General features: G+C 45.9%; 1 protein-coding gene across 2 annotated transcripts; it reads right to left on the bottom strand.

The window, feature by feature from the left end:
• Positions 1 to 581: 581 nt before the first annotated feature.
• MRPL4 (mitochondrial ribosomal protein L4) lies at positions 582 to 21,602 on the bottom strand. 2 transcript variants are annotated; one of them, XM_083482645.1, is made up of 9 exons: positions 21,378 to 21,602; positions 19,154 to 19,238; positions 16,295 to 16,463; positions 15,380 to 15,431; positions 14,852 to 14,969; positions 5,762 to 5,868; positions 3,648 to 3,757; positions 1,505 to 1,575; positions 582 to 842 (listed from the first exon to the last, which is right to left on the bottom strand). In XM_083482645.1, exons 1-9 carry the CDS (start codon positions 21,423 to 21,425, stop codon positions 697 to 699), a joined length of 906 nt encoding a protein of 301 aa, XP_083338771.1. In that variant the 5' UTR covers positions 21,426 to 21,602; the 3' UTR covers positions 582 to 696. The 2 variants fall into 2 exon arrangements, with proteins under 2 accessions (XP_083338771.1, XP_083338772.1); XM_083482646.1 differs by lacking the exon at positions 21,378 to 21,602 and adding an exon at positions 21,157 to 21,210.
• Between the last annotated feature and the right edge of the window lie 793 nt (positions 21,603 to 22,395).

Genomic DNA, 22,395 nt, shown 5'->3' with positions numbered 1-22,395 from the left:
GAGATGAATAACTATATAACCTTTAGAAGACATCTGAAGGCAGCCCTGTACAGTCAAACCTCAGTTCCCAAATGCCTCCGTTTTGGAACATTTCAGCTCCCAAACGCCGAAAACCCAGAAGTGTTCCAAATTTTGAACTTTTTCTGCTAGCCGAATGTCCAACACGGCTTCCACTTGAGTGCAGGAAGCTCCTGCAACCAATCAGAAGTTGCACCTCGGTTGTCGAACATTTCAGAAGCCTAATGGACTTCCAGAATGGATTACATTTGACAACCAAGGTTTGACTGTATCTGGAGGTTTTAAAAGTTTAATGTTTTAGTATGTTTTTGTATATGCTGGAATTATTAATATGGAAACGGTGCTGACTAGGAGAGCCCTTGGTCTGATCCAGCAGGGCTCTTTTTCCATCCATCCACCCCTTCCGAAATTCACCATACAAACATATAGCACAAAAGCATTTTGGCTTTTTTGTTTCCTCACTTGTGCAAATTCAACAGTAAGCACCAAAAATCAACTGTTTAAAAAAAAATTAAAGATTTTTGAAAGAGGAACTATGTCTCAAGATAAAGGCAGGCTGCAACTTGGGAAGACAAGTTAGCTTTAATGTTCATGTTAGGTGGGGGGAAACTCTTCCAAGGATGCAAGGAGTGAGAGGTGTCCAGCTCAAGGCTGTTCAGTCCACCTTCGCCATAAAGGTTATGGGAAGTCGCTATAGGGCAACTGCAAAGGGTAGAGCAGCCTGTATCGCGAGTCATGCCACAGCAGCTTCTCTTCCAGGAAGGCAACTGCATCCAGGGTCAGCACAAGGGTCTCGTACTTCAGCATACTGTGCACATTGAGACCTGTGAGGAAAAAAGACACAGGAGTCAGGCTGTATCTGTAGTGAGACCTGGCCCCAAAGAGCGGAAGGGTAGCAATGGCAAGACATGACAAGAAGACTAGCTTGGATGCAGGAGACAGGAAGAGGGGGGCAGTCCATCCAGAAGATCTGAGGTTCCATTCCCAGGATCTCCAGGTCGACAGCCTCGAGTGTTTTTCTTTTTATTTATTGCATTTGACTGGCCTTGTTATGCAGTCATTGGTGCTCTACAGTCAGATATGGATATATTGGCTGCATGTAGAATGACATTATTCACTGTCAATGTTAGCACAAGTCATAGTAAATATCCTCAGACTGTTAACTATAAAGCTGACCAATTAACTTAAGAACTTGCTTAAGAATATGCCTTTGTCCTGTGTGTGCACGCACTTTACTATACTTTGTTTCTTGTTAAAACTACAGTGTAATGACCAATAGTCATAAGCAGTAAAGGACGAAGTAAATAATATCAATAGACAGATATGGATAGATGTTTTGTGCATTGAAACTGCTGTGCTGTATGAAGAATTAGAGACTGGGTGGGATGCTTGCCGGCAACTGTCCAAGCATCCTACTCCACCCAGACTAAGTATGCAGTGAGTCATTCTGCAGGAGGCCCTGCCCACTCTCCCCAACCCCACTCACCTACGGCTGGCAGGACTGTGATGGTTTTAAGGCCTCTTGTTGCAGCTTTGATGTTCTCAGGTAAGTCATTGCTGGAAGCCAGAAAGGGAAAATTATATATGTTTTGCAGGTTCAGGTCCAGGATTTGTTGGGTACAAAATACTAGTCATTGCCCTTTACATTTTGGCTGGGCAGTATGCAGTGACCGGGAGGGGGGGGGTCCTCATTTGCCTCCCTCCGTACCTATCTCCTGTCCCTGCTGGAGTCTGCACTAGAGGCTCATTGCTCAAAAACTTGATTAGCAAAAGGGGCTTGAAGAGTCGCTCTGGTTCGGAAGCCTCACCAAGATTACAACTGTTCCAAAATGTTTGCCATGAAATTGTGTTGCCACAAAATAGAAAATATTGCTATAGTGCCTTAAGAAATTAATGTCTTATAGCTGTTGCAGGCTAAAGCGCACTTTGCAGACAATAAATCTGTTAAGTCTTTAAGTCAGTCTGTAAGGCAACCTTTGCCAAACGGCTGCCCTCTGGATATTATGGACTCCAATTCCCATCATCCCTGACTATGCTTATGCTGCCTGGGGCTGGTGGGAGTTGGAGTCCAACATCATCTGGAGGGCACCAGCTTGGGAAAGGCTGCTTAAGGCATTGCAAGTCTCTCTGCTGTTTCAATATGAAAGTGGTTTGCATGAATTTTGGTCAGAAGAATACTCTGTATAGGAATTATTTGTGGGATTGAGTGTAAGTATGTTTGAACACTTTTAAGGATCGTATGAAATGTATGTTTGTATATCTGTAATATATGTGTATTAATGATGAACTATTTTAACAATAAAAACTTATTATAAAGAAGAAGAAGAAGAATACTCTGTATCCAACCCAGAGGCACAATGAAAAACAAGCCCAACAAATGGACTTCAACGAGGGCTTCAGGTTTCAGGGCCCTCTACTGTTAACACAGCAGTTTAAGGTAAAGGTAAAGGGACCCCGACTGTTAGGTCGTTGCAAACGACTCTGGGGTTGCGGCACTCATCTTGCACCTTCCGGGTCATGTGGCCAGCATGACTAAGCCGCTTCTGGCGAACCAGAGCAGTGCAAGGAAACACTGTTTACCTTCCTGCCGGAGCGGTACCTATTTATCTACTTGCACTTTGACGTGCTTTTGAACTGCTAGGTTGGCAGAAGCAGGGACCGAGCAACGGGAGCTCACCCTGTCGCGGGGATTCGAACTGCTGACCTTCCGATTGGCAAGCCCTAGGCTCTGTGGTTTAGACCACAGCGCCACCAGCATCCCACTCAACTTAAGGTAATTGTGCCCAAATAAAAAAGTGCCTAACATGAGTTTGACCAAACTGCAAGAGGCAGTGGAAGACAGGGGTGCTCTGGTCCATGGGTCACAAAAAGTCGGATACAACTAAACAACAACAACAACAATCAAAGTGCCTAATTTCCAACCTTTATAAGAGATATGTTCTTGCACACCTAAACAAGCGTGCAACATTTATGATGAAGGGCATTTCAAACTTGGATGAAATCACAAGGGACATGGTTGAAACTTGAGCCATTTTATGTAGAGACACATTCTGACACATAAAAGCTACCTAAATCCATAAAGCTCCAGTACCCAGTCACATGACTGAAGCCAATGCTATTTTTCTTGTTTTACATGACCAAAAAACCATCTTCCACCTTGGTTGGAAACCTTCTCCATCTCAACCTCACGGTCACTGGAATGCACCACGGAGCATCCCAAGGCATACTTTAGAGAACAAAGCAGGTTCCCAGGGGCCGGGCCTGATGGATCTTACTCTCACCCTGCGTGAACCAAACACTGAATGTGACTGCACAGTTCAAGAGATCAGTAGTGGTGGGTACTTCAAAGCAAATTGTTGGGACACTACTGATCTTTTTATTCTGGACCCTGAATAAGGTTCTGCCGAACTCTAGGGTTCCTCAGTTTGAAAACCAATGGCCTGGATAAAAGTTGTTACAAACACTTGGGCCATTTCTGAAAGTGTTCCCGTGGCTCAAGACAGCAGCAACCTTTGGTCAAACCAACATCCTCCAAAACCACATGAGTGTCTCTAAAGCTCTGACCCCAGTGACAGGCTGTATCCTCAGCCACCTCCCCCCCAAACAGAACCTGAAGAAGCAAAACTCACACATCGACAACCAGCACTGATTCTCCCCAGTGTCTGTAGCGAGCCAGGTCCATCAGATACTGTGGGTCGGAAGTTGGCATATCTAGAGAGTCTACAACATGCAGATTATCCTGCAGGGAAAGAGAGAAGAAAAGAGTCGAAGGAAATGAACAGAAGCCGGCCTGCTAAGCTACTCCTCCCATGGTGTTTCTTATGTCTGCAGGTCTCTTCCAGGGCACCTGTGAGGTGTCACAAAAGCCTTTCCTGAAAATCCCAAACAAGTGTTTGTAGCTCAGTGACAGAGCACATGCCTTGCATGCAGAAGGCTGCAGGTTCACACCCCCTTCCCCACCCTGTTAAAAGGATGTCAGAGCTGGAAGAAACACTGCGTGAGTTGTGCAGAGCTACTGCCACTTTGAGTAGACAAAAAGCAACTTGATGGACCAGTGGTCTGACTCAAGGAAAAGACAGCAGAAGCAAAGCTTTCCTCAAATCCTTTGGCTTAACCCTTCAAATTATTCATTCTGAACTAGAACAAAGCCCAGTTACATGGGACCTCACTTGCAGGGATCTGTCATTTCTGCTTATGCTAGTCAGTAAGGCTACATGCACATTGACCACTCTGTATAAAACATTAGCAACAACTACAAAGCAGCAACAATAACAGCTGCCAACTCAGGCAGCCCTTTGTAGGGGAGAGAGAATTTTTCTGCTGCAGCAGATGAGCAGGGGTGCCTTAGCCTATAGGCCTTTTTGTTTGTCAGTAAAAGCAGCGGCAAGGGGAAGGGTTCTATTTAAAAAGACAAAAAACCCAAACTCAGACTGAAGTTCTCAACAGCAGCAGCAGCAGCTCACAAGAGCAAGCATGGAGACAGAAGGCTGACCGTCAATCACTGGCAGGGAGGGAAGCCACAGCAGCTTGCCACTCTTGGAAATGGGAGCACACAAAAAGGGCAAGAGCACAGCATGCAGGCTTCACATGGGCAATGTGGGGAGAGGCTGCCAGAGCCAGGAATACCAGGTCAGGTCACTGGTTTTTAAACACTGCAATACTGAGGCCCCCGACTGCTTTTCTCCACAGACCATCATATTTTCTTGCCAGCACATGGGATGCTTTTTGGAAGGATTCTGAATTAAGTAATCAAATTTCCACACATCTCCTCTGTGATTATGGACTAATTAAAATAAATGTGCATTAAGCAGAGAGCATTCCACATATAGCCAGGGGTTTCTTTAGCCACATGTAAACAGGTAGGGCCAAATATAACATGGCAACACTATTTTATTTTATTTTATTTTATTTTATATATATATATATATATATATATATATATGTGTGCCAGTCTTTCCCAACTTCATGCTCCAGGTATTCCTCAACCATAACAAGGTGAGAGCTGCCATTGCAGGGTTATGATGGGTCCTAAAAATTTATGTTTTTATTTTTTACAGAATTTAGTTAATTCTACTCATTGGAATGAATGAAAAAATAAAAGGGGGAACCAATGCAATTAAGGTAGTAGGGCTTAAAATGACCTCAGAAATGCTATTTAAATTATTTTGATCTTCTTAGTGTCTAGTCAGAACCTGCTTGTTCTGTTATGTTAGGAGAAAGGCGCATAGAGGGTAAAAAGCACAATATTTCTCTATTTCCAAAGTAACAAATCATTCACTTTCATTAGCCTCACTACTATCAGGGATCAATAGTACCCCCACAGGTTAATGAAGTGCTTTTACAAACCTGATTTGTTCCCTAGTTAGAAATCCTTGCAACCCAACTGTTCCTCTTCATGACTGTTATTATTCTGTGCAAAAAAATGGGTTACTGTGACCCCAATTGCATCTGCAAAGGACTGCAAGCAACCTGCACCCTCACTGCAACAGGTGGACAGACCTAATGGGTTCTTCAGATTCCCTATGTTACAGGACTGCTGTAGGATATACTATGATGATGTTGTTTGGAAACCCTGTAAGTACTACATAAATACTAAGTAATATGACTATTGCTAGACAGAGATATACAAACATAACTACGGAGTCCAGTTCCAGACCTTAAAAAACTAACCATGAGCCAACCCTTTGACCAGTCACAGCATATTAACTCTTTGAATGCACAAAGAATTGTGGCTGTGTGATACCTGTGCCAGTTTGGTTGTCAATGCCACCTTGAGTCCCAGGACACGCATTTTCATGGGGATCATGTAGTAGTAGCTGGTGGGACCACGAGGGCCACAGGCAACACCACCTAAAAGCAAGAGCCAGAGAAGTCTATGGGACGTTAGTGGGAATAAACGCATCATCCAATCAATCCAGGAGGGAGAGGGGGATTGACAGTTAATGAAACACCATGGGACTGCCCCCCCCCCGCTTGGAGTGCGGTTCGTTGGGTTTTATCTTCTAGGGATACTTACCCTATCAAAACTTCACCTCTTCCCCATACCATTTTGACCCAGGAGTCCTGGCCCAGGGATGACTTGTTAGTGAGGGTGTTACCCCTCTATTGGGGAGGCTAGTATAGGGTCTGGGATTTCCACTATTGAAGGGCTAGGGAGGAATGGCGGTGGGGCTAGATATCACTATCGGCGAAGGGTTTTGAGATGCAATGATCCTTGAACCCCTTCCAATCTACGCCCCATCCCAAGAGACGAGGGTAGGGCGAGCAGGGATTACCCACCTCCGTCATTGGTGCTGTGCAATGCCAGGTCCATAGGTAGCAAAACCGCCAACATGCGTGACTTTTTTGTCTCGCAGGGGATTGTCCTGGCTTGCGTGACAGAGACCTGGGTACAGGAAGGCGAAGTAGTCTCCCTACATGAGATAACACCCCCAGGTTTCTCTGTCCTCCATCAATCGCGGACTGTGGGTCGGGGGGGGGGGGGAGGAGTAGCATTGTTAATCCGGGAGGATTGCTCTTTCAGAACTCTGCCAGCACTGGTGATCTCCGGCATTGAATCTGTTGTGTGGGGCACCAAGGAGAGCTTGGCTGTCTGGCTGGTGTACCGACCACCTAGTGCACCGGCAGCCACCCTGTCAGACCTGCTGGAGGTGGCGGCAGGCTGGGCCTTGGGGTTCCCAAGCCTACTGGTTTTGGGAGATTTCAACGTCCATGCCGATGCCGCTCCCTCTTCACAGGCTCTGGACCTAGTGACTTCCATGACAACACTAGGGCTCTCCCAGTTTGTTTTGGGCCCCACTCATCAAGCAGGCCACACGCTGGATCTGATCTTTGGGGCTGGCATAGATGCGATCATGCTCCCCCCTGTGGAAGTGCCATGGTCTGATCACTACACTCTGAAAGCCAAGACTGACTTCCCGCTCCTCCCCTGCTTGGGTGGCGAGCCTATTTGGGCTCACCTGCGAAGGCTGTTGGATCCTGATAGATTCCGTCAGGCCTTGCGGGACCCTGCTCCTCCTGGCGACTCATTAGATGACCTTGTTGAGGACTGGAATAACCGGCTCTTGGCAGCCATCGATGAGATCGCGCCTAAGCACCCTCTGCGACCCCGTCGAAACCGGGCTCCTTGGTTTACTGAGGAGCTCCGGAAAATGAAGCAGGATCTCAGATGGCTAGAGCGAATATGGCGATGGACTCGTGACGGAGCCTCAAGAACATCTTATAGGACACTTATGAAAGCCTATGAGATGGCTATGAAAGCTGCTAAGAAATCTTACTTCGCAGCTTCCATTGCATCCGCTAGCTCTCGCCCGGCACAACTTTTTAGAATAATTAGGAGGACAACCAAATTTAAGCCCAGATTCGACCCACAGCTGTGAGGCATTCGTGAGCTTTTTTGCAGAGAAAGTCCTGTTGCTCCGCCGTGACCTCCCTGCTAATTTAGATACAGTGACTAAACTGGAGGCCCCTCAACTGACTTCGGGTCCAGTGTTGGACCATTTCGATCGGATACTCCCTGCTGATGTGGATAGATTCCTCTAAGTTGGTAGGCCCACCACCTGCCTCCTCAATCCGTGCCCGTCTTGGCTGATTAGGACGTGTCCAGATGCTGCGCGGACCCCCCTGGTTGAAATTATCAATTTGTCCCTTGGCACGGGGACATTCCCAGGGGAACTGAAGGAAGCAGTGGTGTGTCCGCTCTTAAAGAACACTAGATCCTTTAGACCTATCCAATTACCGCCCAGTTTCAAATCTTCCATATCTGGGTAAGGTAACTGAGAGAGCGGTTGCTGAACAGCTTGGTAGGTTTCTGGAGGAAACATCGGCTTTAGATACATTTCAGTCCGGGTTCCGTCCTGGTTTCGGAACCGAGACGGCTCTGGTTGCCCTAACAGATGATCTCTGTAGACAAGTGGATTGAGGCGGGTCAGGACTGCTGATCCTTTTAGATTTGTCAGCAGCCTTTGACATGGTCGATCATGATCTTCTGGACCACTGCCTCGCCGACGTGGGGATACAGGGCATAGCCCATAAATGGCTGTGCTCTTTTATCTCTGTTCGGGGGACAGAGGGTGGCACTAGGGAGGGAAATGTCATCGCGCCACTCCTTGGTGTGTGGAGTGCCATAGGCCGCAATCCTCTCCCCGGTGCTTTTTAACATCTTTATGTGCCCCCTTGCCCAGATTGTCTAGAGCTTTGGGCTGGGCTGTCACCAATATGCTGATGACACTCAGCTCTATCTGCTGATGGATGGCCACACCGACTCGGCCCCGGACACACTGACCAGATGCTTGGAAGCTTGGTGGCTGGATGGTTTCGTGGGAGCCGATTGAAACTAAATCCTTCAAAGACAGCGGTGCTATGGCTGGGTCGGGATGGCATGGGGATGAGGGACCAACTCCCTTCTCTTGCGGGGGCCCAATTAGTGCCATTGCCTTCCGTTAAGAGTTTGGGTGTAATCCTTGACGCCTCCCTTTCCATGGAGGCGCAGGTTACAGCAACAGCCAAGGTGACATTTTTCCACTTTCACCGCATCAAGCAGTTGGTCCCTTACCTTTCCGGCCCCGACCTGGCCACAGTGATCCATGTGACGGTCACCTCCAGGCTTGACTACTGTAATTCACTCTACGCGGGGCTGCCCTTGAAGCTGTCTCAGAAACTCCAGCGGGTGCAGAATGCTGCAGCGAGGCTCCTCACATGGTCTCTGCCATGGGAGCAAATTCACCCAGTGCTTTTCCAGCTGCACTGGCTCCCAGTGGAGTACAGGGTCAGATTTAAGGTGCTGGTTTTGACCTTTAAAGCCCTTCACGGCCTAGGACCCTTGTACCTACGGGACCGCCTCTCCCAGTCTGCTCCACGGAGAGCCTCAAGGTCCATAAATAGCAACACCCTAGTGGTCCCAGGCCCTAAGGAAGTTAGATTAGCTTCAACCAGAGCCAGGCCTTTTCAACACTGGCACCGGCCTGGTGGAACGCTCTGCCTTATGAGACCAGGGCCCTGCAGGATCTGATTTCTTTCCGCAGGGCCTGTAAGACAGAGTTCTTCTGCCTGGCCTTTGACTTGGAGCCAATTTGATCCCCTCCCCCTCTTTCTTTTTCCTTTTTCCTTTCTCCTCCTGTGATGAGGCTGCATTTTAATATTTTAATGTTTCAATATTTTAATGTTGTATTTTAATCTTGTTTTTCAGTTGTATTCATTCAACTTGAGAGCTTGCAGGGCAGCAGCTGAAGGAGGAGCAAAAGGGTTTTCTTGTGTGTGTGTGTTTCTTTGTGGCTGATTAGCTGCTCTCCCTGTGCAAAGGTCAGAGGGGGCAGGGTTTCTGTTGAGTCAGGTGATTAGCTGTGGGAGGAGCTTATCAGATTGCAGGGCAGCGGTGCACGCCTGGCCGCGCGCGCAGTTTGATCCATCTTTTAGATTTAGGGGAGCTAGTCTCAAACATTTGTTGGGGGAGACCTAGGTTTTTTGGCGGGGTTATTTGTCCTGTCTTCACGCTTTTTAAGATGGAGGACCACTGTAGACACCCCCAACGACACGTTTTCAAGATGGAGGGTGAGGGAACAGCTGCAGTCGCCTGCGGTTCCTGCGCAATGTTTGCCATCTTGCCAAAGGTTGCAGGCACCTTTACCTGCAGCAATTGTATGTTGATTGCCCTCTTAGAAGACAAAGTCCAGCAACTGGAGGAACGTGTAGCTACGCTCCAAAGAATTAGAGAGCTGGAGCTCTTCTTGGAAGCAACAGAGAACACCATCTCCATCAAGGAGGAGACAGGGGACACCCCTGAGAAGGAGGCTAGTTCACCAACACAGGTGCCAGATATATGGAGAAACGTGACTCAAAGAAGTAGGAGGCCCAGGGTTCGCTCTGATTGTTTAGAAATACACAATTGCTTTGAAGTCCTCTCCCCTAGCATGGAAGACAAAGAACAGACTCCATTTGAGGATCTCTCCCTCATTACAGTCGATCAGGTATATGAAGACGAGCAGCAAAGTCAGTCCTCAGGGAATGTGCAGGCGACCTTGGAACGGACAGCTCACGGAAGAACCCCGACCAAACCTAAGAGGAGGCGTGTAGTGGTGATAGGGGATTCCCTACTGAGGGGAACAGAAGCAGTGATCTGTGGGCCTGACAAGATGTCTCGGGAAGTGTGCTGTCTCCCCGGGGCTAAGATCCAAGATGTAACTGAACGACTGCAAGGAATCATAAAACCCACTGACAAATACCCCTTCCTCTTGGTTCATGTGGGAACCAATGACACTGCAAGCAATAGCCTTCAGAAGATCAAAAGAGACTACAGTGGTACCCCGCAAGACGAACGCCTCGCGAGACGAAAAACTCGCAAAACGAAAGGTTTTTTCATTTTCGAGTTGCCTCGCAAGACGAATTTCCCTATGGGCTTGCTTCGCAAAACGAAGCTTGCCCCGGGGACAGCAGGTCTTCTCTTTTGAAGCAAGGGGCTGCGGGGAGATTGCGATCTCCCCGCAGCCCCTTGCTTCAAAAGAGGTCCGGGGGCAGCGGGAAGCGAAGCGCTTCTTCCCCGCTGCCCCCGGACGTCTTTTGAAGCAAGGGGCTGCGGGGAGATCGCTTCTCCCGGTGCTCCGAAGCCGGGCGGGGGGCAGGGGACACCTCCCGCCGCCGCTGGGACACCTTTTGAAGGCAGGCGGGGGGGGAGCAAAGACTTTCGCCCCCCGCCCGCCTTCAGAAGAGGTCCAGGACCTCTTCTGAAGGCTGGCGGGGGGCAAAGACCCCCCCCCTGCCTGCCTTCCCAGGGGCTTTTAAATCGCCCCGGACAGCAGAGAAGTCCTCCGCTGTCCGGGGCGATTTTAAAATGCCGCCCGCCAGCATTTTAAGATCGCCCGGACAGCGGAGAAGTCCTCCGCTGTCCCGGGGTTTTTTAAAATGCTGGGGGTGGGAAGAAAAGCCCTTGTTCCCCCCCAGCCTTCAGAAGAGGTCCGGGGACAGACTGTCCCCGGACCTGGTCTGAAGGCGGTTTCCCTAGGAACGCATTAATTGATTTTCAATGCATTCCTATGGGAAACCGTGCATCGCAAGACGAAAAAACCGCAAGACGAAGAGACTTGCGGAACGAATTAATTTCGTCTTGCGAGGCACCACTGTACGAGGCTCTCGGCAGGAAATTGAAGCAATTAAATGCACAAATTGTCATCTCATCTGTCCTCCCAGTTGAACGACGTGGCCCAGGGAGAGAGGGAAAAATAGTGGAAGTGAACAGCTGGCTTCGCAAATGGTGTAAACAGGAACGGTTTGGATTCTTAGATCACGGACTGCAGTTTCTTGAAGATGGACTTCTGGCAAGTGATGGGCTGCACCTCACAACGGTTGGGAGGAATGTTTTTGCCAAAAATCTCAGAAACCTCATCAGGAGAGCTTTAAACTGACTAATGTGGGGGAGGGAGACAGTGCTCCTGAAGGTAGGAGTCTATCAATTAATGAAGATGATCATCCAAATGTCATAGACCAAATGGAGCAAACAGCACGCTGACCTAGTGGTGGGAGGAAAAAATCCTTAAATAAGAGACACGGGGGAATGATTAATGGACTTCAATGTCTGTACACTAATGCGCAAAGCATGGGAAATAAGGAATGTTAAAACGATGTCTGATGGAAATTAAGTGGTATTGGTAAAAATATTTCTAAGAAAATGTAAATAGGGATTGATAATTGGAAAATTGATATTTATAATAGGTTAATATCTTGAGTGAGGATAAATGTTAGAGGGTAAGGATTTGCTGAATTTAATATCTGAACTGGAATACAAAATGGGAGGTGTGAGGAGGTCAAGAAACTAGTAAATGAAGTATAAGATTTGAAAATACTAATCTATTTTCTGTTTTGCCTTTTGGCTTTTCTTTTTGTTCTTATTTTTTCTTTTTTCTTCCCTCTTTTTGTTAACTGTTTTCTATTGTGTACTTTTTATGTTTTTTGTTTTTGTATTTTTATATTTTTGCAGTTTTTCTTATGTTTAAATTTTGGAATTTTTTATTGTTTGTGAAACTTCAATAAACATTATTATTAAAAAAAAAATTAAGGGAGAGAAGAATAACAGAGACCTCATTGTCAGAGTTTACTATAGAGGACATAGATGATGCCTTCCTGGAACAGATGGCCAAGCATGCAAAAGGAAGGGAGATAGTAGTAATGGGGGACATCCAATTTGTTGGATGTCAAACTCAGCCAAGAGCATAATGTCAAACAGATTCCTCACTGGCCTTGCAGACAACTTCATTGTCCAGAAAGTGGGAGAAGCAACAAGAGGAACAGCCATTTTAGATCTGGTCCTAACCAATGTTGATGACCTGGTTAGTGGGGTAGAAGTGGAAGGATCATTAGGCGCAAGTGATCATGCTCTTCTGAAGTTTACTATACAGCGGAAAGGAGCAGCCAAGCATACTAGGACTCAATTTCTTGACTTTAAGAAAGCCGACTTCATAAAACTTAGGGAAGTGCTGGGTGAGATCCCATGGACAGTAATACTAAAAGGAAAGGGAGTTCATGATGGCTGAGAGTTTGTTAAGAGGGAGATAGTAAAAGCACAACATCAGGCAATACCTATGAGACGGAAACATGGAAGGTGCCTAAAGAAGCCAGGGTGGCTATCTAAAGAACTTTCAACTGAGTTAAGATTAAAAAAGGATGTGTACAAAAAATGGAAAAGGGGGGAAACCACCAAAGAGGAATTCAAACAAATAGCCAGCACATGTAGACACAAAGCCAGAAAAGCTAAAGCACAGAATGAACTCAGGCTTGCTAGAGAGGTTAAAAGCAACAAAAAAGGCTTTTATGGGTATGTCCGTAGCAAAAGGAAGAACAAAGAAACAGTGGGGTCACTCAGAGGAGAAGATGGTGAAATGCAAACAGGGGACACAGAAAGGGCTGAACTCCTCAATGCCTTCTTTGCCTCAGTCTTCTCCGATAAAGAAAACAATGCCCGACCTGAAGAATTTGGAGCAAATGATTCAGCAGAGGAAACACAGCCCAGAATAACTAAGGAGATAGTACAAGAATACTTGGCTAGTTTAGATGTATTCAAGTCTCCAGGACCAGATGAACTGCATCCAAGAGTATTAAAAGAACTGGCAGATGTGATCTCAGAACCACTGGCAGTCATCTTTGAGAATTCCTGGAGAACAGGCGAAGTCCCGGCAGACTGGAGGAGGGCAAATGTTGTCCCTATTTTCAAAAAGGGGAAAAGAGAGGACCCAAATAATTACCGCCCAGTCAGTCTGACATCAATACCAGGGAAGATTCTGGAGCAGATCATTAAGCAAACAGTCTGTGAGCACCTAGAAAGGAATGCTGTGATCACCAATAGTCAGCATGGATTTCTGAAAAATAAGTCATGTCACACTAACCTGATCTCATTTTTTGACAGAATTACAAGCCTGGTAGATGAAGGGAACGCAGTGGATGTAGCCTACCTTGATTTCAGCAAGGCATTTGACAAGGTGCCCCATGATATTCTTGTAAAGAAGCTGGTAAAATGCGGTCTTGACTATGCTACCACTCAGTGGATTTGTAACTGGCTGACTGACCGAACCCAAAGGGTGCTCATCAATGGTTCCTCTTCATCCTGGAGAAGAGTGACTAGTGGGGTGCCACAGGGTTCTGTCTTGGGCCCGATCTTATTCAACATCTTTATCAACGACTTGGATGATGGACTCAAGGGCACCCTGATCAAATTTGCAGATAACACCAAACTGGGAGGGGTGGCTAACACCCCAGAGGACAGGATCACACTTCAAAACGACCTTGACAGATTAGAGAACTGGGCCAAAACAAACAAGATGAACTTTAACAGGGAGAAATGTAAAGTATTGCACTTGGGCAAAAAAAATGAGAGGCACAAATACAAGATGGGTGACACCTGGCTTGAGAGCAGTACATGTGAAAAGGATCTAGGAGTCTTGGTTGACCACAACCTTGACATGAGCCAACAGTGTGACGCGGCAGCTAAAAAAGCCAATGCAATTCTGGGATGCATCAATAGGAGTATAGCATCTAGATCAAGGGAAGTAATAGTGCCACTGTATTCTGCTCTGGTCAGACCTCACCTGGAGTACTGTGTCCAGTTCTGGGCACCACAGTTCAAGAAGGGCACTGACAAACTGGAACGTGTCCAGAGGAGGGCAACCAAAATGGTCAAAGGCCTGGAAACGATGCCTTATGAGGAATGGCTAAGGGAGCTGGGCATGTTTAGCCTGGAGAAGAGGAGGTTAAGGGGTGATATGATAGCCATGTTCAAATATATAAAAGGATGTCACATAGAGGAGGGAGAAAGGTTGTTTTCTGCTGCTCCAGAGAAGCGGACACGGAGCAATGGATCCAAACTACAAGAAAGAAGATTCCACCTAAACATTAGGAAGAACTTCCTGACAGTAAGAGCTGTTTGACAGTGGAATTTGCTGCCAAGGAGTGTGGTGGAGTCTCCTTCTTTGGAGGTCTTTAAGCAGAGGCTTGACAACCATATGTCAGGAGTGCTCTGATGGTGTTTCCTGCTTGGCAGGGGGTTGGACTCGATGGCCCTTGTGGTCTCTTCCAACTCTATGATTCTATGATTCTATGAACTTGTTTTTATTATTGCTTGTTAGCCGCCCTAATCCCAGCCTTGGCTGGGGAGAGCGGGGTATAAATAAAAATTATTGTTGTTGTTGTTGTTGTTGTTGTTATTATCTTGGCTGCACACTAGCAGCCTTCTGAAGGGACAGTGTTTGGGTACCTGCATCCCAGCCACAAATGGAACAGCTACTAGTGTCTCCAAGGCTTACAGAGATGACATATGGCACAGTGGTTTGAGATGAAGAGAGAGATCACGCACCACCACGCCACAAAGGTGACCGGATACTGCCATGCCGGGCCCGTCCGCTGCCCTTCTGTGCCCAGGGTTTTCTGCCGCCACCACTCATCTCCGCACGAGTCTTCGTGTTGGCATAACTCTGGAAAATTAAGGGAGGTGAGACTGGTGTATGCTGCTCTGGCCAAACACGATCAGAATGCTCAAAGTGCTGGGCACAATTTACCTCAGTAATTCCTACAACAACCTTGTAAGATTGTTGTCCCCAAAGGTGGTAAGGGGTGGGGGCTGAAGCTGAGAAAGAATTGCTTTCTTAGTGGAATTCATGGATGTGGCAAAATGTTAAGGAGTCTTCCCAAGATAAGCAAATTGACTTTGGACTTTTAACTTCATTATGCAAAGAGTGGCCCTCCCTTTACCACTGCCTATTATTTTGCCCCCTTTCTCCCTGGCAAATTATCTGCCCCAAATTTCTCCCTGAAAAACTCCCACTGAACAATGTTCTTCCCCATATTGCCCACCAGCTCCTGATCTTCCAATTTCTATACTTACAATTCTCTTAAAGTTCTTCTGCCAGATGGCCACTGTGTGTAGAATATCAACGCTGAGAGGAAAACACACAGACACCAACAAGAAGCAAGTTAGCAAGAGATCTGGGAAATGGGACAGCGCCACAGTAATCGTCATGATGGAAAAGCAGTATGGTTAAAATGGTTCAGAATTTAAACACTAGATTTTTACACCAGTCCCTTTTGCCACAGTAACTGAAGCCTCCATTTTATCCAAGGGAAAAGATACAGCTGGAGGTGGAGGATACCAATGAAACCTGGCCTAGGAAAGTCATGAGGAAGTAAGATTTCAACTTCTGTTTTGGTGTTAAATGCTCCCTAACCAGCTCAGCTAATACAGGCAACTCACATTTTAGGCACAACTGATATGTGTGCAATCACACACATGCGCACAGTGGCGAACCCAGAAATGACCCAGAAATATCATCAAAGACGTCACTAAAAGGGCAGAACAGGAGCAGGGGCAGAGAGGGGTGTTTCAATTTCATGCAATTTCATGCAAGAGTGCAATGACCTGAAAAGCAACCCCCACACAAATTGGGAGTTGCCTGTAAAAACAAACTGAAAAGCCCAGACTCCTGAAATGACAGCGCCAAATTTCAGGAACTATTCAAGGCATCTTATCCCTATGGAACATATGGACAGGCCCAGCCTGGTCTATAGGATTGCCAGGTGCTCAACTGAATATGATTCCTGAAACTTAAGATCTGCATATCAGCCTTTTACGTATCGTAACCCATACTCCATATCTCTTTTCTGTTACCTACCCCCAACCTTCACCACCATTCCTTGATGCATGAAATGCTTTATGAGAAATCCCCACACCCACTTTTTGACGACTGATGGTCACTTCCTGCCCATCTCTGCAAATGTCTAGTAACTGGTAATCAACTCTTACCGGGGCATTACTGCAAACACATCAGGATGCAAATCTGTCAAGCCCACGTTCCTGGCGTCATAATGCTTCAGGGACTCTACCCAGGCCTGAGCAGGCGCCAGGTGTTTGGGGATGGCAATGCTGCATTTCCGTAGGAGGGGCTCACTGGAGACGATGGGAGGACACTTTTCTAAAAGGAAGCAGGGGGGGGGGATATGTGCAGGTGTGATTTCTTGCAATCTTGCCTGAAATAATTTCTTTGAAACTTAAAAGTAAATTCACAAAAGCATCACTCCATATACATTTTTACAAGGCCATATGCACACATTCCTGTTTTATTTATTTGGGACTCATTATTGCAAAGAAGAAAGGTAACATCTTACCCAATTTACAAATGCTTTCTTAATTGTATGCCTAGCGGAAATGCCACGTGACTCTTTAAAAGCCTGTATTAAGATTGATTCTATTTCAAACCATGACTAGAAAAATATTTGAAATGGCTAGGTGCTTTCATCAGATCTCTTTTAGGACATAACTGGACTGAAAATACTGTTTCAAACTTCTAGATATCTGCACTAAATGTTTAGGTAGGCAACCCCTTCCAAGTTTGTCAGCCACATTTTAAGCATTTTAGAGCCTGTAAAGTTGTTGCTTGCAGATTACTCTAATGATATCGCCTGAAATCACCAACTTCCTCAGAAACAGTGGGTTGAGAACTACAGGTGCACACGCAGTTGGGATTGATTCTCTTTCAAAAATTTATTCCATTCTTAATCATAGTATGTAGCAGTGATATCTGTTTACTGGAAGATTTTGAATCAGAAAAAACTACTACCCTAAATTGATGGTGTTCTTATTTATGTTTGACTCATATTTAGTAAAAAAATAAATAAAACCACACCATATTACTTTCGGGGTGCAACAAAAGTTAGTTTCAATAGCCAGAAACATTTGATTAAATAATGAAATCAATAAAATACAATGCAATTTTAATTTTATAGTTAAATTCAAAACTTTAGTTGGAAATTATTCTTACTGAAATAATTGTAAATATTTTTAAGACACGACAACTTGATAGAATTGTAGAGTTGGAAGGGACCCCCAGGGTCATCTAGTCCAACCCCCTGCAATGCAGGAATCTCAGCTCAAGCATCCAGGACAGATGGCCATCCAACCTCTGTTTAAATATCTCCAAGGAAGGAGAGTCTACCACCTCTCATGAGAGTCTGTTCCACTGCTGAACAGCCCTTACTGACAGAAAGTTTTTCCGAATGTTTAATTGGAATCTCCTTTCTTGCAACTTGAAGCCATTTGTTCGATATCTATGCTCCAGAGCAGAAAACAAGCTTGCTCCCTCCCCCATGTGACAGCCCTTAAGATATATGAAGATGACTATCATATCTTCTCTCAGTCTCCTCTTCACCAGGCTAAACATACCCAGCTCCTTCAAGCGCTCCTCATAAGGCTTAGTTTCCAGACCCTTGATCATCTTGGTCGCCCTCCTCTGCACATGTTCCAGCTTGTCAACATCCTTCTTAAATTGTGGTGTGCAGATTTGGACACAGTATTCCAAGTGTGATCTGACTAAGTCAGAATAGAGTGATACTATTACTTCCCTTGATCTGGACTATTGATGCAGCTTAAAATAGCAGTAGCTTTTTTTGCTACTACGTCACACTGATGACTCGTGTTAAGCTTGTTCTCCACCAAGACCCCATGATCCTTTTCACATGTACTGCTAAAATAAAAAAATTCCTTCCAGTAGCACCTTAAAGACCAACTAAGTTAGTTCTTGGTATGAGCTTTCGTGTGCATGCACACTTCTTCAGATACTTCAGGTATCTGAAGAAGTGTGCATGCACACGAAAGCTCATACCAAGAACTAACTTAGTTAACTTAGTTAGGTATCTGAAGAAGTGTGCATGCACACGAAAGCTCATACCAAGAACTAACTTAGTTAACTTAGTTAGGTATCTGAAGAAGTGTGCATGCACACGAAAGCTCATACCAAGAACTAACTTAGTTGGTCTTTAAGGTGCTACTGGAAGGAATTTTTTTATTTTGACTATGGCAGACCAACATGGCTACCTATCTGTAACTGGAAACATGTACTGCTAGTAAGCCAGGTTTCCCCCATCCTATATTTGTGCATCTGGTTCTTGCTGCCTAAGTGCAGAACCTGACATTTGTCCCTACTGAAATTCATTTTGTTAGTTTGTACCCAGTTCTCCAATCTGTTAAGATCATTTTGAATTCTGATTTTGTCTTCTGCTACCCTTTCCATTTTGGTGTTGTTTGCAAATTTGATGAGCATCCCTTCAATTCCTTCATCCAAGTCATTTACAAAGACGCTGAACAACGTATAGCATGCATTTCCCTTACACTGTTTAAATTTAAAAAGTGAATGCACTCAGGACAGTTACCATATTAACTCTAGCATGCTCAAAGAGCTGAATACATAAATGCATGTACTTTCCAGGGGTACTCATGTGAAAAAAAATGACAATATTTATTTTATCTTTGACTGCTATTAGATCCATTCAGTATGCTGCTAATTACTTGTATTAAATGATGCATTTCTAAAAATGGAATGTTTTCCACCTCACATCACTGTTATGGATCAGGCATTTCTAACACACTTGATAACTAACAGTACAAGTTTATACATGTCGCGTCAGAAGTAAGCTCCACTGAGTTCAATGGGACTCACTCTCAAGTGTGTAAAGGATTACAACCATTCCCCAGTGAGGAAGTTCTAATGTTCTGCCAACAATTCTCACTGCCCCTGACAATTAGCCATGCAATCTAGGACTGATGGAATCTGGGTTCCCTACAACATCTAGAGGCAACAAGTCTGTTCTAGTCATGAAAAGGCCTTACCTTTTAATGAAGCTACATCCGTCACACTAGCTGAAACACCAGGGTTGCCTAGAAATCCTGTCTGGTTCGATAATGTACACAAAGGCTAAGGGAAGAAATAAAAATGGAGTAAGATATCTGAAGGTACCGACAGCTCAATCAAGATAGCTCCTGTAAATGGCTGCTCATTTATCACGGAGATGGCTTATGCTTGGATCATTAGACAGAATGCCAACCTGGTGCCACCTCTCTCAACTTAGCCCCAAATCCAGTTTTCCCATGGGGTCATTTGAGATAACCCTGTACTTTTCACTGTGCACCTTCACAGTCCTAATGAAATACAGAAAAAGGCTAGACTTGCAGATGTTTACCACAGTGTTATTCCACTAAACTGATGCATAGGGATTAGGCTGTAACTAAGGAATGCATAACTTTTTTTATCATATTAATCCCATTATCCTTACCATCGTCCTTTCTCTTTAATACACCCAATTTCCCCACACTACTAAAATGTACATATATGCTCACTGAGGCAGAGGCCTGACATTTTTGCTTATTTCCCCCCTTTTCTTTTGCTTATGTTGCTTTGTAAAGTTCACTTGTGATGCTGTATATAAAAATGAGTGGCAATACATTGATGCTTTTCGATACATGTGCTCACCATACTGTCAAAATGTTATGACTTTGCCCTAAACTCCTTTTAGTGGCACAGTGCAAAAAAGATAGCACTCCCTGTCATGAAAGCGCTCTCTGCCTCATATGTTGGATCTCCGAAAATGCTTTTGATGAGTAGTCCCCACAGACATCAAGGATGCTTTGGGTATCTCAGGTCTGGAGTGGACTGGGTTTGCATAGCAGGTGGATGTGCTGTACAATCAAGTGAAGACTCAGAAAATTCTAAAAGACAGCACTATGCACTTCTTTACACAGCTGCAAATACATCTGCACAGGGCTTCACCTTGTTCTTGTTCCCTCTGTGGCTATATTCACATGTATTGAGAACAACTGACTGAATATAAAAAGTAAGATTCAAGACAAGGCAAAGAAACTCCCTTTTCACACAAAAATAATGAACTTGCTGCTGTGATATGTGGTGATCAACACTAACTTTTTTTTTTTCAAATACAGTGGTGCCTCGCAAGACGAAATTAATTCGTTCCGCGGTTCTTTTCGTCTTGCGAAGCACGGTGTCGGGAAAGTTTTGGAAAAGCTTCAAAAATCACCAAAGTCTTTAAAAACCTCACAAAAGGCTACCACACCGCGTTCTATGAGTTGCTCCTCGAAGTCAAGTCGCAACTGTATTAACGGTGTTAAGAAAAAGGAAACAAACTTGCAAGATGTTTCCGTCCTGCGAAGCAAGCCCATAGGGAAAATCGTCTTGCGAAGCAGCTCAAAAAACAAAAACCCCTTTTGTCTAGCGAGTTTTTTGTCTTGCGAGGTACCACTGTACTCTCTGTTAATTTTGCACATAGTTTAGAAACCAATAAAGCAAACATAATGGGGGATGGTGAATCACATTTTGATGCACAAGAGACATAAATAATGTAAGTGGCTAGTGTATCTTATGCTTCACAGAACAAATACAAAGATAGGAAATGAGCTGAAAAGAAGGAAAAATGGGGATACTTAAAATATTGATATAACTACAAAAATAATACTGTCTTCACTTATTGCATATGTCTGTGGAGGCTGTCAAGGAGTGTAGCAGCTTTGCCCTGTTCATATATTCAATAAGATCTCTCCAAAACACCCCAAAGGCTTCTGGCTTAACCCTACCAGCCCTCTCCAATGCTGCCTTCTACTTCTGAACCATGGTAGTACGTGCTGCCATGAATAAAAAAATTAATAGCGTCTTCAATTTTATTTCCTCGTTTCCATAGGCCCCCCCCCCCAGTTAATGGCACTGCCATTCAAATGGTGTGCAGGCACAGCGTCTTGTGATTATGTGGCGTGAGGCTTACCAGGGCCCATGGGGGCAGCCAAGGGGGGTAGATGCCCCCCTAGTTCAATAAAAAATACTTAACTGAGGTTCTCCCCGCCAAAAAAATCCGGCCTGGGCCCATGCCAGCCTCCCCCGCAATGTTTTATTCCGGTTGGGGCCCCGGCTCCAAATATTGAGAGCAGCGCCAGCTGAAGTCCAGCCAAGCACAACCCTTATTTCATTTACAGCCCCCTGGGCGCGCTCCCGCCTGAGTGGCTTTTCGGAGGCCCCCGCAGCCCCCTCGCGCGCGCCCCGCTCCCTCACCCGCCAAGCGACGCCCCGACGCGGCAGCGACGCGCAGAGCCGGAGCATCACGGCAGCCCCTGGCGCGCCTTGCCCGCTGGAAAAGACAGAGCATGCGCACTAAAAAAAAAGCTTTCGTCCCTGGCCGATGACGTCAGGCGCGAAAGGGGCTTTGCTTCATCTGGGCGCGCAGGAATTTTCATGAGAGTGAAAAAAGACGCCACGCGACGGACCCCTCCGCTCTAGGAACGGCCTTCCCTACTTCCGCTTCCGGTGTTTAGCTGGGTCTTCCGTGTAGAAAGAGAGGAGGGACAAGACGTTTCCGCTCTCTGGGACCCGAGTCATAAGAGACGAGGAAGCAAACAAATGGTGGACTCGTTTCTGTGCAAGATGGCGGCTGAGGACGCCTCTCGTGTTCTCGTTTGCTTCTCACCCGCAGAGCTTTCCGGGCTGCCTTGCGCAGGTCGCCCTTGTGTCTCCCCGGCTGCCTCTTAGGATTGTCGGGAGGCGAAAAAGGAAGCGGGGGGGGGGGCGCAATTGGGGCCGCCCCTCCTGGACGAAGGGCGGAATAAAACCACAAGAATAGAGGGGTGACGACGATGATAAACGACAAGGAAGTGTGCTTAGCCTGCGAGGAGGAGCGAGCGGGTGCGGAGGCGGCGTCGGACGCCCCAGCCTGCCTGCCTGCCTGCCTGCCCCCCTCCCTGGGAAGCCCAGCACACACGGACTTGGCAGCCTTTATAAATACAGCCCTAAATACTTCTACTCTACTGTTGTTGCATTTTGGAGGCTGTCCGGAAGGCACCCTCGGGGGGGGGTGTACTCCTTATTCATACCCCAAGTATTTAATGAGATGCAGAACACCAGTTTTCTCACAGTTCACAAACTGCCTAACACACTTTGGAAACTTACTCCCTTAATAGCACAACCATAAGTGTCCACTCAAAAGGGAAATATTCACACTTTCTTGCAGAAAACTGATTTTCTAGATCCATTTCAATCAGTTTTGGTACAAAAACTGCTTTGGCCACACTGTATG

Source organism: Podarcis liolepis, assembly GCF_965112155.1.
Source record: "Podarcis liolepis genome assembly, chromosome: 17".
NCBI classification, from domain to species: domain Eukaryota; kingdom Metazoa; phylum Chordata; class Lepidosauria; order Squamata; family Lacertidae; genus Podarcis; species Podarcis liolepis.
The sequence above is the reverse complement of the archived record's forward strand: the minus strand, read 5'-3'. Positions and strand labels throughout refer to the sequence as shown.

Coding starts and splice junctions, on each gene's coding strand:
- MRPL4 (XM_083482645.1), bottom strand. CDS start 21,425: ATGCTCCGGCTCTGCGCGTCGCTGCCGCGTCGGGGCGTCGCTTGGCGG. Junction 16,464..19,153: donor GGATGTAGCTTCATTAAAAG/GTAAGGCCTTTT, acceptor GCTTCCTTTTAG/AAAAGTGTCCTCCCATCGTC. Junction 5,869..14,851: donor GTCACCTTTGTGGCGTGGTG/GTGCGTGATCTC, acceptor TCTTGCTTTTAG/GTGGTGTTGCCTGTGGCCCT.